This window comes from Corylus avellana, chromosome ca6, assembly GCF_901000735.1.
Source record: "Corylus avellana chromosome ca6, CavTom2PMs-1.0".
Classification (NCBI taxonomy): Eukaryota; Viridiplantae; Streptophyta; class Magnoliopsida; order Fagales; family Betulaceae; genus Corylus; species Corylus avellana.
The window spans coordinates 5925960-5941675 of record NC_081546.1 but is presented as its reverse complement, the minus strand read 5'-3'; the positions used below and the strand labels follow the sequence as shown (position 1 = coordinate 5941675).

The window sequence follows — 15716 nt, the reverse complement described above, 5'->3', positions numbered from 1 at the left end:
GATTAGTGAGGGTAATTGGGTAGGAATCCAAGTTTGTATAAATCATAGAGATTATATATATTCCTATTATATCCAACCAAGTCAATATAATATTTTCTTCAAACTGGGTTAAAACAAGTTTATCCAAACTGGTCTCTAAAATTATCATGTGTCCTTTAAACATTTGTTTCTCACATTTTTTTTTTCAAACTACGAAAAATGCTACATACACTCTCGCAATCACACTCGCAAATTTTTGTTTTTATTTTTTTTATTTTTTTTTTTTTCGGTCTCCCTTTTCCCCATCCCAATATTGAATAAAAAATAAAAAATAAATAAAAAAAAAACTAGTAAAAACAATTCATAAAAAATGCCTACATTTAAAGTTATCTTACCTTTAGCACAATCTTTTAAATTTTTATTTTGAAGGCACTTTGGAATGCCTTTCCAATTTTGAATAAGTCCCTCATGTAATTTTCAAGGCGCACCAACTTTTGAAAGATAGAAGGAGGATAAAATGGTGAAGCATAGAATCACTCATTGTTTTATGACTTCATTTTTAGTTGAACCATTCAATTCCATATCTACTTTGCCTGAATTTCATAGCCCTTATTCAGTTCAAATATTTGGTTTCCATTGCATGTGAAATTATCGCCAGTAGCAACCAAAGCAATGTGACTATATATCCATACAACCAAGAATCAAGGCCAAAAAGTAAAAAACAACAGAAAGAACACCTCTGCACAAGAAATCATAGCTTTGCTGTGCTGCCATCTCTATTAAAGATAAATCTTTAATCCACAAGGCACCATTAAAGAACATATAATTACAAAAATGGTAACAATCAGTTGGTCAGAATGAATAACGCCCATAAAAATTAAAAAAAAAAAAAAAAAGAAAAAGGAAAAACAATTACTTGTGTTACGCAAAAGATTAAACGGTGTAAACTTCCTAATTGAGCTATATCATGTCAGTTTGACTGTTCAACACTTGAGGAGCAGTTGACGGAAGGTTTGATTTATGGGGAAGACCAGCAGCCTGCTTGAGGGGCTTGTATCGTTCCTCTCCCTGTTGAGAAGCTAACTTTTCTGGACGGAAATGAGTTTCATCCAACTCCACTTCTGGCTTCCTCTTTACCTTCTTCTTTGGCATTCCACCATCTGAAACCCTAGCATCATCCAGGGAATTGCTTGAAGTTCCCTTTAACTTCTCTTGTTTTATCCGGTCCGAGTTAAGAGGACCATTCGATGAGGGACTCTGCATCCTGACTGCTGCACTTGTATTATTAGACACTGGCCTGTTTGCTGGGGTTAAACCATGGCCGCCAGTTTCAGTAGACAAGCGCTCGCGCCCAGACTGCGGCTGAGCAATTGAATTACCCTCAACTCGAACAGTCTCCTCTATTTTAGGTGCCAACATCTTCTTCCTCGTGATTTTCTCCTGTTCCTATAAAAAAGAAATTATAAAAAAATAAATCAGATATCAGTCAACTTGGAACAACAACATGAGGGTAACAAGCACTGTATTCCATCATCAGTTTTTCATAAATGACCAATTAAACAGTCCTTGTAACCAACATTGCCACAATGAGATGGAAAGGGGAAAAAAGGGTAATTAAGAAAAAAGGGAAAAGAAGGAAAGGAAAAATGAAGCGTACACGAGAAAAAAATTTTCACTGCATAACCTTTGATTACATAAGTTGTTTTTTCTTTAATATTTTTTTTTATACCTTACATGTTATAAAGAATTCATACTGAAGGACTCAGGTGAGATCAAAACAAACTATAATAACTTCACAACACTGTGCCTACCACTATAGGGCCCAAGTATAAGAGATCGAGTAATGCTATATATCACCCCACATCCCCCCAAATCCTATGTGGTGTTGTCTCCCATACCATTTAGTGCATGAAAATTGATTTTTCGGTTGAGAGGACCATGCTAAGGCTTTGAAAGATGGGGTGTGCCGTGTATCAGTACTCTAAGATATCTCATATTAAATCAATACAACATATTTTGACCATGCGGAAACAACTCTGTATGATCTTCACACACACGACACAGCCATGTCACTGAGTAAACTGGGGAGAGGTCACATCCAAAAGCCAACTAATGTACCACATATTGCAGGATGTCTTTTTTTTCTAATTAATTTTTCCAATAAAACAGGTTTAGTTTTTTCAGGTTTTACTAATGCTAAGTACTTAAAGAAATATACAATTCACCCCCCATAATCCTTATGTATATTTATACATCCAGCCTGCACAAGAAATATCTCAAGTTAACATATCGAATGGCATGTACAGAAATCAAAGCTAAGGAGCACAAACACCCTTACCAACATCTGAGATAAAATGGGTACGACATACCTTATGTCTGTTGTACAGTGCCCTCCGCCTCTCCTTTGCCTTACAAATTGCTCGTTTGATCCCATGGTTGTCCATGAAACCATTGGGCCACAATTCCGCAAGCTGAACCACAGATGTGACTCGTAAGTCAGAAAAGCTTGGAAATTACCATGGATTGTTTGGACAGTCATAACGATAATATAATCATCAAAAGATCAACTTTAAAAGAACAGAAACCATAGCATGAAAGAGTCAAAGTGATTCAGAAAATTTTAGGTGATACAAAGACTATAAAGAAATGACTCAATAGAGAATAATCAGAAAGCTGGTCAAAGGAATAGCCAATCAACACAATGCTCAGAGTTAAGACTCAACTTTTATGAGGAGAGAAAGGGAAGTCACTGGCCCCCAATCTCGTGCAAAAGACATTTTTTACTAAATAGTGGAAAACTGAAACACAACTCATGAGGAAACAACTAGAGGAGCTGATTTGGACTCCGTTATGGTCATCGCATACAGCTTCATTAAGATTTTCATATGCAACATGACAAAAGCAGCCAGATATTCTGGAAGTGCCAGCAGTGAAACTATACAAATACATGAAAAGTTAAATTACCTCTCCATACAACTTCCTAACTGGTGGACCCGCTTCTTCATCCAGCCCCTAGAACCATAAAGAATAAGATAAAATAAGAAAAGATCCCTCCACCATAAAGGAAGACATTTTTCAGGAAAGGGCAGAGAAAGGGCAAATCTGTACATCAACAAAAAGGTCATAAAGATCACAAATCTTGTCCTCCAATGCAGCATCCATACTAAATTTTTTTTTAACTCCTTTTTCTTCCGAACATAATTCTTGAAAATCATCTGATGCTCCAGCTTGCTGCCCAAATGCCTGAGAAAACATATGATGCACTTCACATTGACTTGGGCAAAGTTCATAAGAAATGTTGTGATTGAGATATGTACAAGCATCACAAGAAAACCATCTACTCAGCTTTATAATAGACAAATCCTTTCTCTATGAAAAAAAAATAATAATAATAATAATAATTCTGAGTTCAACAGTGATAAATGAAAGAAAGTAATGGTACAGTCAGGAGAAACAAAGACTAATGACAGCACCAGCAAGGGTAAACAAAACTGGGCACTCTAGGACAAAAGGAAGGCCAGAAAGCACATACGTTCCAACAGAGAAAGACACAATAGCCTCTAACTTGGCAGAAGAAGGGATCCAACATAAAGCTAAAAGGAAAAGGGATCATGATGCTGACCCTAGTAGTAAGATAAGAGGCTTTGTGGGTCATGTGGAATTTAAAAAATAAATAGATAAATAAATAATTATCATCTATCAAATTTCACTTTCACCCAGCTAAAAGAGAAAAAAGAAGAAAAGAAAAGAAAAAAATTATACACACCAATGGGTCAAGACTCGCACATGCACAGAGAGGGAGAGAGAGAGAGAGAGAAAGACAAATACAAAAAAAAAAAAAAGACTACAAACAAACAAACCTTCAACTCCAAAGAGGGCGCCTGAATTTTGATCATCTCAACTACTTCCTTCTTTATCTGTTGAAATCTATTATCTTTCTCCTGTTTTGCTGATAAACCCATACTAATCATGACTTTCAAATTTCTCTGTAGCAAAAAACACATTTCATAAGTACTGGCCATCATTTAATTCTTGTAGATGAATTAAAAACTCAAATTAACTAACACCAAAACTAGATAAGTAAAAAGAGACACTTGATAAAATAATATGAAGACTAAGTTTTCAGCAATAACCATGTTCATGAGAAAAATGATACGACCTTATTTATCCATCGCAGAAACAAGAATGACAGAGAGACTTTTTATCATCCAAATTGAAAAAAATTCAAGCACATTATTACCATGTCAAGGTCAAGACCCTAATAAATCACATCGTCTTTAGAAAAGGTCAGGAAATTTGGTTGCTAAACTATTTTTATAAGTAATTAATCACAAATTCATTAAAAAGCACAAAAGCACAACCCAAGTACATACGAAGTATACAAGAGAGAAGCCTAGCAAGTAACAGAGAAGAAATCTAAAAAAGCAAGAAAATTCAAAAAAAAAACTACAATAATATGAGGCAGCAGCCCAAAGAAGAGTCCTTTTTCTTTTTTTTGATAAATAAGCAGCCCAAAGAAGAGTCCTAAAGAATAAATCCCTAAATTCCACTAAGGTCCTCTAGTGGTCCACAAAACTACGACCGTTTTTTTCCCTCCATGGTCACTAAACTTAAGAGCCAAATAAAATATATCGATAGTTAAACTTAAAATAAACCTGTTGACTTTTATCTGATTAAAATCAAATCAATCACTTCAAAATCTTGGGAAACGAGGTTGGATAGTTATTGGTAAGTGGTAACCTTGTTACAATATACTAGTGTCATTGTTGTAATTTAGTCTTGACACTGGTTTACAGATTCAACACCATTAGCTGCCAAGAAAGTATTATAAGCCACCAACTGCAGGTTTGTGGCTTTGTTCAAATGCATTAAATATCATAAACTTCATCCATCCCTACCCCAACTAAATGATATAGTCTTAAAACGATAATTGGAAAATGGAGCAACAGGTACCAAAGAGACATCTTTCTTTTATAACAGATGGTGATACCTTCAAGGTTCTGAGCTGAATTAGATGACCAAGAATACTCATAAGCCGACTAAGTAACTCCTTCGATATTCTCCCTTGGCTTGCCTGCTGCAACCAAAAAAAAACTTATGGAACTTCTTTAAAGGTTTCAGGTATATATATAAACATATGTATGCATGCATGTATATATATATATGTGTGTGTGTGTGTGTGTCTGTATTACGGGCATAATGAATTTTTTTTGGGAGAATACACTTACCCTGCATGAATCGGACTTACCCTCAAACTACTATTTGTGATACTTGACCCCTTAAGATACCATTTTGTTGCAAAATATTCCCTCCGTTAGCTGTTGGCGTTAAAATGGACAAAAAAATGTGCACATGACCTACACATGTATATTTTGGACTTTAAAAATCCTAAATTGCCACACCCCAAATTACCATTGTTACATTTGACCCCTTCCTCTCTTTGTTTTTATTGCATTTTTCCTCCACAATCGAGGCAATTTGGATCTTTCAAGTCTAAAATATGCACATGCAAGTCATGTACGCCATTTTCTGTCCATCTTAATGCCAATATCTAATGGATGGGCCACATCGCAACAAAACAATAATTTGAGGGGATCACAAAATGGTAGTTTGAGGGTTTTTCGCAAATGATAGTTGAGAAAAAATACGGGTATCTCAAGTCCAAAATATGCATGTGTATGGAAAGTGCTACAAATTTTGTCCATTTTAACACCAGCGGCTAACAACTGATTGGTAGTTGAAGGGGGTTATTTCTTTATCACAAATGGTAATTTGAGGGGTAAGTGTGAATGAGGTGTCCATTCATGGGGGGTTAAGTGTATTTTTTCCAAAATTTTCAAAATAATCCAAAGTCAATAACTAGAACAGTTAAAGCGATTTTAGCACTTCTCTAGTACCGCTAGTCTAGCAACTTTAGCAAGCTTCATCTTTATTTCTCTTGGTAATCTCCTTTTAACTGCCTGGGATGAAGTATCTGCCTCTTGACTTTCCACAGTTGGTGGCCTTGCTGTAATATGTTACACCATAAGCAATTAGTTATTTCCAATAAGTTGTGCAAATTATCATGTACAAAAAATAGAATTGTCACAGAATTTCAAGACTTACATTCCGCCACCATCTTCTCTAACTCCCTAATAGCCTTTTCAAGAGAGCTTCTTGGCCTAACACTAGAACCATCTTTTCTGATGTGTGTTGCTTTCTGCATAAAGTCAAGAACCAAAATCAAAACTAACGAAGACATGATATACAAGGAAAAACAATTACCATAATTTCTGTGATAAGAAGATAATGAAGCACTTAGCAAGAAATGTCCAGTAACTCAAAACTTGATTGTAGCATCTTCTACTTTCACTTAAACTCAACCAAAATAAAGAAAATAAACCCCCCCAAAAAAAAAACTTAGGTCAAGAATGTACAGAGGAAATGCAGGGTAAAAGGTTAACTTTCACAACTTCAGGTGCTCTTTACATTTCCAGGCACAAAATCTAAACTTCTAGAAAAATCCATTGGCCCACCATAAAATTAAAACTAACAGCTCTTCTTGAAATGTTCATCTTCTCTAGCCATGATTATTACAATGTAGTCTAATCAACATAATAAAGAAGCTAATAAAAAAATCCACAAAAATATCATAGAACAGTCTTTTCTTCTGACAAGGGGTTGCTCTAATCCTGTGAACCTGTCTCTTGCAATGCTTCAGATCCAATTAAAAACAAAAATAAATAAATAAATAACCTCCACACCCACATCGGGCAGCTTACTTAAAGCAGAATTAAACTCACAAAACACAGAGTTAATGACAGATTCTTGAGAAAGAACATAAATCACCAAAGGCATCAAGTAAGCATATTAATATATGTGAGAATATGCACATGTCAACTTCAGCAGTGAAAGCAAATTGATTACATCTTATTCAAAAAGATACAGAAATCTTAACAACCTGCCCTGTCAAACACTACAACAACTATGTGTACATAACATGTGCATTAATTCCAGAACTTTACCAAAGCAAAAACTGCAATATGCCATTTTCTTATTTGCCCTATTAGAGAGTTATTGTTTCCTCTACTATGCATCTTGAAGTTTTTCTCAAGCAGAGACCAGCTCAAATACCAATGCCTTCAGGTGTTTACTATAGTTAACACACACACATACAAGTGCGGTGTATACAAAATTATCCCTATCTCAGTGCATAGACTTTCAGAAATTGCCTAGTCTGGCACCACAAGTCCAAGTCATATTGCAGCATTTAAATCTGATGTCTGTATTTTATGGCAGATAATTTTTTTTTTTTTTTTTGATAAGTAAAGCATTTGATAAATTATTATAATTTATCTGCCATAAATTATTTTATGGCAGATAAATTATCAATTCCTAAGAAGGCAAAACGTTCATTTTTTCATTTAAAAAGACAAATAGAAAACAAATAACTTACTGTCATTTGCATGGCAGACTTATCCACAGAGAAATTGTTTTCTGACAGTTCACGGATGCTATTCTTTTCTTTTGGCCTAATGGACAATTCCAACTGATCAACACTGTTCAAGGGTCTTCCAGGTAGGGATTTAGATTGTGCATAAGCACTTTTGTCAAGGTGTTTCTGCTGTGAAATTTCAAAGGACCCACCCACATCTTTCAATTTGTCACCAAGGTTCTTAGACTGAATGGCTCCTGTTTTCTGCATATCAATGTCCCTTACTTCTAGAGATACAGAAGCATCGCCATTAGAAACTTTTAAAGATGGGGAAGGATCAAATATTGTTTTAGCATCAGCAGATTTCTTTTTGGAAGAATTTCCAGGAGCGCTTAATTGATTCTGAAATTTCACATCTTGCAAATTTTCTCTTGTTACATCCAAATTTTGAGAAGGACTAGATGAGTCCTTCACAAGCGTTGCTGCTATCCTTCCAGCTGCCATCTTATCCTTCTTTACATGTTTCGTTGATGCATGACAATCATCATTTCGACCATGACCCTTTTCCAAATCTTTTCTGCGCCTTTTCTTTGGTTGCTGGTTAGGTAATACAGTAGGCTTGTTTCTTGTAAAAGGAAAAAAAAAAAAAGACAAATCAGTTAAAAGGAAAAAAACAACATGCCAAACACACCAGATGAACACATACTTTGTTGAATTTACTCAGAAACCTGATGCACGTAATCTCAACTGGAATCTTGGTACAGATTTTCTTAAAAAACTAAAACATTAACATTCTTGAAATAACCAGCAAAAAATTCTAGGAGAAAATTTTTAAGGTAATGAAATATACTAAGTTGACGAAGACATAATTATAAAAGAATCATAAAAATTGAATGAAGGAAATTTAAGAGGCGACTTCTCATTTGCTGTGCTTGGAAGGGGGAGGAAAATGTTTGATCAATGTCGAGGTGTTGGCCATGTTCTTGTAGAGAAAGTTTCAAGAGTGGAGTTGAGCAGGGTGCCTAAGGATTAAAACATCCTTTTAGACTTTCAAATTGCCCATGAAGATTTTTAATCTATTGTTGGTACTATTGCCCAGGTATACATGGATAGGCCCATCTTAGTAATCATTTTTAGTCCCCAGTTAGGTGATTCAATGTCATCCATCATCCATTATTGATTGGGTGGCGTGGGTGGGGGGGGAATAGCAGCTAGCCATCGCTATACCATTATTAAGCTAGGATATTGAGCACCTTAGACATATCAGCCCAAACAGACACATTGACTATTGACTGATCATACAAAAAGTATATAAGGAATTCTGTTTATTATTGAAAAATCAGAATAGAAGTAAAATTTCAGAGGTGAATCTGGTCTGGCCTCATCCTTCCACCCTGTCTAGTCTCTGTACCTGAAAGCTAAACTTTCACTACTCCCAATTCCTTTGCTTAGATATGTATTATGTAAAGCAAAACCTTTTCTAAGTAGCTTTATAGACAGGTCATTAATTGAGAGAAAGGAAAGGAAAAGAACACAATCAAACAACATCTTATCACTGCCAAAACCTTGGTAGAAGGACAAAATTACAGATAAGAAATGGATACATGAATTTGGTGGTTAGATAAATATGTGGGTCTAAGGGGATAGACAAAAGCATATACACACACGCAGGAAAAAATAGGTAGAGACGATCAATAAGATTTCCTACAAGTCTCAGTTAACTGAAACTCTCTTCATACCGGTAGTCATAATTCTTCATATTGGTAGTCATAATGTATAGGTTCACTATGAAAAGCATCTTAAACTGAGTGACCCTTCACGAGCCTGCAGGCTACAACATATTCTATGGCTTAGGCAACACCCTGCCATCTTATCCTCATTTCGTGTTCAACCCTTTTTTTAATAAGTATATGAAATATCAATAAAAGCGTAAAAGGCACAACCCAAGTCTATATAGGAGAAAAACCTAGCTAGAAAAATAAAACAAGTCAAGAAGATCAAGCAAATTAAGATAAAAACAGTTGTCCAATAGTCAAGACTTGTGAAAAAGAAAGACTCAATTTCCGTCACCGAATTCTCATAGTCTTCAAAACTTATATCATTCCATTACCTCCAAGACACCACAAAAGGCAGAACATAACCATCTTCAACACTACTGCACTATGAGAATTGCCTCCCAACCCTCTCCAACACGCAAAAAGGTTTACTACTCTTTTAAGCATGACCCAAACTAACCCAACAAGACTAAAAATAGCAATCCACAAGGCACTGGAGATCTCACAATGGAGTAAAAGATGACGCACAAAATTCTCACTCCTCTTATACATACAACACCAATCAACCACAATAACATGTTGTTTCCTTAGACTATCCATGGTGACTATCTTCCCTAAGGCAATTGTCCAAACAAAAAACGCCACTCTCAAGGGGGACTTTATTCCGCCAAATAATCTTCTGAGGGAAGGGGGGTGCTATCAACGTTATAGAATGATCTAACATCAAACATCCCTCTTGGAAATATTTTCTCATGTTCAAATTATTTACATATTTCAAATCTATGAATGCTCCTGTTTTTGTCCAGATAAAAGCAAATGTGATTTTCTTTTATAAGGAAAACAATTGAAAAGGGTGGCTACATAACACCCTCCAATATAATCGATGCAAAGTGAATACTGGTAGTAGCAATCATCAGACAACATCAAATCCAGTACACTTCTACCTTTTGTATGTGCAGTAGCATAAAAAAATAAGGATAAAAAAAAAAATCAATCCTCTTTGTTTCTGTTGTGAAACTCCCTGCAATATTTACCACCATTTCACTGTTACAGAACCCTAAAAAATTGGTCAAAATCCAAATGTTTTTTTTTTAAATAATCGTACTTCCAAGTTTTTTATTTTTTTATTTTTTTTATAACCAGTACTTCCAAGTTTTTAAATGATGATTTGTTCCATTAAAAGGGTACAGAACTAAATATGGCCAAAGTTTGAACTGTTAGGAGATATATTGCAGCTTTAATCTTAAGCCTACATACTGATGGCCATCACAAAAGAATATATTATTATGGCATTGTGGCCTCTTTGACCAGACTAACATTAAAGAAGCAGGACCAAAAAGGTGAATATAGCTAACAAATGTGGCAATGACAACTGGAATAGAATCAAGAAAAGGTTTAAAGAAACTCACATGCGTTCCAACTTTCCCCTATTAACAAAAAACCCATCATGTTTTACGGCTGAGTTATCAACTTCAAAATATTCATCCTGCAGAAGAGGTAGTGAGAAACATTATAAAGCAATTCAAGACACCCATATTTTAAGCAGAATAACTCCACTTTAAACTCCATAAAGATCAACATGGATATGCAATATGACAATGACACTTACCAGCTCAGCATCATCTATGAAAGAGTCTTCTGTATCATACTGATCATCATCAGGAAAATCATGTAGATCTTCCTCATCACTACTATCCTTACCCTGAAAATTATCCATCGTCATATTAGCAAATTGCATTCCAAATATTTTAATATCTCTGCTGCGCTCTGCATAATAACTGAAAGATAAACATCTCATAATCTATGATGCATATTGTATGTCTCAAAATAATGATTCTGCAACACATCCTCGCTAATTAAAATAACAGAAAAGTCAAAAAATGCAAATGACATAAAATACCATGTAGAGGCGTTCGATCTTCTCGATGACAGCACTAAATCGATGAGGAGCAGGTGCATCATTCACTTCATCTTCAGTTGGTTGTCCCTAAAGGTGAAGATAACTAAGAATTTATAGTATATAATGAAACATGTACGGCTAATGGCACATGGACATTGAGAGGAAAAGCAGATGACTGAAATTAACAAAAAAATCACAACAGAGATGCTTGTCATAACCAAATTTGCCTATACTGATTTAAAGGGAGATAAGCTCACACTCTTTAACACATATAAGGCCAAGCACACGACCATATAGAATTGACATATAGTTATACACATCCAAAGGTGCTATATAGGCATATAGTCATCCAAAGAAATCAAGTTAATACCCAATGTATAACAACTTATGTGTGCCTAGAAACCATCTATCTGCACAAAGTCATGTATTACCAAGCAAAATGCAGCTTACCACAAAATAGAGTACAAAAATAGAAGTATCAGAGTCAATTATCAAAAGGGAGGATATATACTACTATAACTGTGAAAAGGCACCAGGCCTTGATGGACCTGATGGTTTTAGTATGGGTTTCTTCCAAGCTAGTTAGGAGGTGCAAGTGCTTAAAGGAGACATCATGAATGTCTTCCATGATTTTAACACTAGAGATATGTTTGAAAAAAGCCTTGATGCCACCTCCATTTCTCTTTTTCCGAAGAAACTAGGGCAGTTGACATTAAGGATTTTCATCCTATTAGCTTAGTGGGTGGAGTGTAAGAAATTGATGCCAAAGTTCTAGCTACCAGATTGAAAATGATAGTGGAGAAGATCATTTCTAAGCCTCAAAACGCTTACATCAAGGGTAGGTAGATTCTAGAGTCTGTTCTCATTGTCAATGAGTGCCTTGATAATAGGATTAAATCTGCGGAACTAGGTGTGATGTGCAAGTTGGATATTGAAAAGGCTTATGACCATGTCAATTGGGATTTTCTCTTGTATATGTTGAGGAGATGCGGTTTTGGGCAACGATGGCGTAAATGGATAGCATATTGTATTTCCTCCACAGAGTTTCTGTAGGTGAATGGCACTCCAACATGTTTCTTTAGTATCTCTCGTGGCCTAAGACATGGAGACCCATTGTCTCCCTTTCTATTTGTTATTGTTATGGAGACTTATGGAGGGTTGGCTTATACTATCTTCAACAATGAATCAGTGAATCATCTTCTACTCCATTATGAGATTGACAGTGCTCTTTAGAATACTATCTTCAACAAGGTAGGGTTGGCTTGGGTTACGCCTGGTATATCTCTTCGCTTTTTGGAAAGCACTCGGTGGTGGTTTCAGTTTAATGCAGTTTGGAATATGATACTGCCCTGCCTTATATGGTGTTTTTCGAGAGAAAGAAACAGTCAGAGCTTCGAGGAATATGAGAAGACATTGGTGAAATTAAAGGCTTTATTCTTGAAGACTCTATTTCATTGGACTGCCACCATTGATTTTAATATTTTGAGCATTCATGTGCTTTCAGATATTTTTTGTTTCTAGATATGTGTCTCTTTTATATACTTTGTGTACTTGGGTTGTTCTTTATGCATTTGCGATTACTTATAAAAAAAAAAAAATTATAGAATATATTCATCCCCAGTCCCTTACATCATTTAGGCTATAAATTTAAACTACAAGTGTGCCCTCCGCACATTCAGTCTTCTTTCAGACCATAGAGTCAAAACTTTTCTCTGCACCCTTTGTGTGTAAAACTTGGGGGGAAAGAATAAGAATCCATGCATGCAAAATTTAGCATGACCATATGCAATATCAAGAGTTGAACTTTCTCTAAGACAAAATAATAAGCACAGGCGAATTCATTCACGGAACCATATACAACAGTGCAACATGATACACGGACAATATGCTTCCATGGAAAAATAAATAAAATAAAATTTAGAAGAATAATTAGAATCCAACAACTAATATGAATAAAGGGAAGAACTGCATAAAAGTTTGGGAAGATTTGGTCACCTAAAACTCAGGAAAATTGGTTTTGGAGAATCATTCAGTAATTACTAAATCATTGTGGAGATTACTATGAAGAACTAGTTTCCAGTTTGATCATAGACCTCCAATTTTACAAAAAAATAGTACCATTATAAATGATAATGCTCATATTAATTCCTGAATAGCTTGCTTCCTCAAGATATATCTAACTTGTACCAATTGTTTGAAGTAGGACTCGTGAAACCGACCCAATCACTTGGGATTAAGGTTAAGTTGAAGCAGGCATTTTCCTTTTATCCAATTCACTCTATCCACAAGTTAAATTTAAAACAATGCATTTCTCCAATACCCTTTAAGTTTCTCCCATAATTCCGGCACTCTTAAAAAAAGTACTCACGTTCACAGAGACAATAACAAATTAAATCCAGTATTAGTCTTAGCTTCTCCAAATGCATGAGAAGAATTATCGGCCACAAATCAACAACAGCAACACAACTAACGCTAAGTATGACATAAATGTTTAAACAAAAACACCAAAAAAAAAAAAAATCAAATATTGCGTCTTCTAGACAAAGCTCAATTACACAGTGTCCCCAAACCTAACCCACACCCAGACATACCATAATTACATATATTATGCGTGTATTAGGTGAAAGGGACTCACCGGAGCGAGACGAGACTCGAGGACCGGGCGGACGTCGGCAGGCGGGTCCGGGACGGAGGTGGAGGCGGATCCATTGACCTTGTTAGCGTCCTTCAGGAGCTTCTTCCACGAGACTATGGTGGTCTCGCCGGGTCGGAGCTCCACCGTGAACATCTGCCGGTCGCCGGCCTTGACGAACGACGAAGAAGCCCTGGACGATTCACCACCGCCAACACCAACAGCCTTCTCTTCCTCCATCAGCATGTCGCAAATTCTAGGGCGTCCGGATCAAAGTTTCCAGAATTGGGACTCGAGAGGACATGTAGGGCAACTTTGTGAGCCCTAGGGGAACGGAAGGGAATTGGTTTTGAGAGAGAGAGATTGCGCGGGACACAAAAATGTTTACTAGAGGGATTTTGACTTAGTTACCCATAGAAGAAAAAAAAAATTAAAATAAAATAAAATAAAATAAACGATTTTTTAACTGCAAAAATTTTCTCGCTCTTTCTTTCCCGAGAAAGTGAATGGTTGAGTAGGCGATTAGGCTATGGGACGGGTACTATCTATGGGGCGGATCCGAATTTGGCTTGTTTGTTTCAACTCTGAAAACAAACCTGATTTGTGGCTTGGGGAAGATGCTCCATTAGAACACGCCTATGCTTCGGCCAAATTCTTAATAGGGTAAGAGCATTATGGAAGATTGTAGAATACCCAACAATTACCAAGATACAACATGTGTCCTTCCATTTTTCAATTTAATATTTGCACTTATCAAAATGGTTAGGAATTCCATAGGCAATTGTGAGACGGTTTTTATGAAACCCACTTGTTCGAACATGTCTCAATCGGTTCGGTTCGAATAGATAAGCCTTATAATAATTCTCTCGTACTTGTCTACCCTATAGCTAACAAATAACAATTCAAGCAGTTTTTAATGAGTAGCTCAATCGGCTAGAAATCACGTCTTATGAAACGGAGATCACTAGTTCGAATCTCTTATCCCCTTTCGTGCAAACATGTCAAAAAAAAAAAAAAAATTTGAGCAAATAATTATTGTATTAGCATAAGTAACATTTAATTAACAAGTTCTACATTACACAATCCTTGGTGTATTAGTGAATATATATGATCTTTTACATCCCTACATCATGCTTTTATAACACGCTAGACAGAGTAAGTATATGATATTTTAGGAGGTATTTACATTTTTAAGACTAAAAATTATTTTTTCTTTTTTTTATATGCGAGAAAATTTAAGCCCACAAATAATAAAGAGTATTAAATTAAATAATTAATTTCACTATTTATTTAATTTTTAATCCCTTCAATTTATGAGGCAGCCGGCCACTGGACAGTCGCCCATTTTGAAATTCGACCGGACCAGTATGTGTATGGACCAAAAGAAGGCAGTGAGCAATAGAAAATCAGAGCAGAAGGGGGGGGCCAAGGGAACTTGTTGAACTTCATAATCCAAGTGGGGCTACATATTAGAATTTACTTAAGTCGTCACATAGTTAGCTAGCAACTGGTGAGCCAATGAAATGCCCGTGAATATTCAGAACCAATCACAAACTACCCCATCTCAACTTGCACAGTAGGCCAAGCCTCTCACTATCAAACATTCTTTTTTTTTTTTTTTTTCTTTTTTAAAAGAAAGGGAAAGTTACATTTTATTCTTCAAAGTTTTGGATGATTTGCAATTCGATCTCTAAAATTTTAATTTTGACAATTCACCCTTTTAAAGTTTCAAATTTATGCAATTCGACTAATATTATCTCAAAATTTTCATATTGCCCCTAATTTTTTATTTTTTATTTTTTAAAAAAAAAAACAAATTCGAATGTGCAAAAATGGTCAAATGGCCAAAAGGGTGGCTCCAATTTTTTATAAAAATAAAAAAATAAATTTAGGGGTAATATGAGAAATTTTGAATACAATTAGTCAAATTGTAAAAATTTGAAACTTTGGAAGGTGAATTGCCAAAATTTAAATTTTGGAGGTCGAATTGCAAATCACCCCAAACTTTGAAGGGTA

General features: G+C 35.5%; 1 protein-coding gene across 3 annotated transcripts; it reads right to left on the bottom strand.

The window, feature by feature from the left end:
- Positions 1 to 719: 719 nt before the first annotated feature.
- On the bottom strand, positions 720 to 14361 carry LOC132184306 (ubinuclein-1-like). 3 transcript variants are annotated; one of them, XM_059597886.1, is made up of 13 exons: positions 13704 to 14361; positions 11069 to 11155; positions 10778 to 10870; positions 10578 to 10654; positions 7415 to 8018; positions 6085 to 6178; positions 5877 to 5986; positions 4970 to 5056; positions 3840 to 3965; positions 3088 to 3222; positions 2944 to 2991; positions 2349 to 2450; positions 720 to 1425 (listed from the first exon to the last, which is right to left on the bottom strand). In XM_059597886.1, the coding sequence occupies exons 1-13, from the start codon at positions 13944 to 13946 to the stop codon at positions 940 to 942; spliced, it is 2292 nt and encodes a 763-aa protein (XP_059453869.1). In that variant the 5' UTR covers positions 13947 to 14361; the 3' UTR covers positions 720 to 939. The 3 variants fall into 3 exon arrangements, with proteins under 3 accessions (XP_059453869.1, XP_059453870.1, XP_059453871.1); XM_059597887.1 differs by having other exon boundaries at positions 4970 to 5053; XM_059597888.1 differs by lacking the exon at positions 3088 to 3222.
- Positions 14362 to 15716: the final 1355 nt, after the last annotated feature.

Coding starts and splice junctions, on each gene's coding strand:
- LOC132184306 (XM_059597886.1), bottom strand. CDS start 13,946: ATGCTGATGGAGGAAGAGAAGGCTGTTGGTGTTGGCGGTGGTGAATCG. Junction 6,179..7,414: donor AGTCTGCCATGCAAATGACA/GTAAGTTATTTG, acceptor GACTTTATGCAG/AAAGCAACACACATCAGAAA. Junction 5,987..6,084: donor AGAGAAGATGGTGGCGGAAT/GTAAGTCTTGAA, acceptor AACATATTACAG/CAAGGCCACCAACTGTGGAA.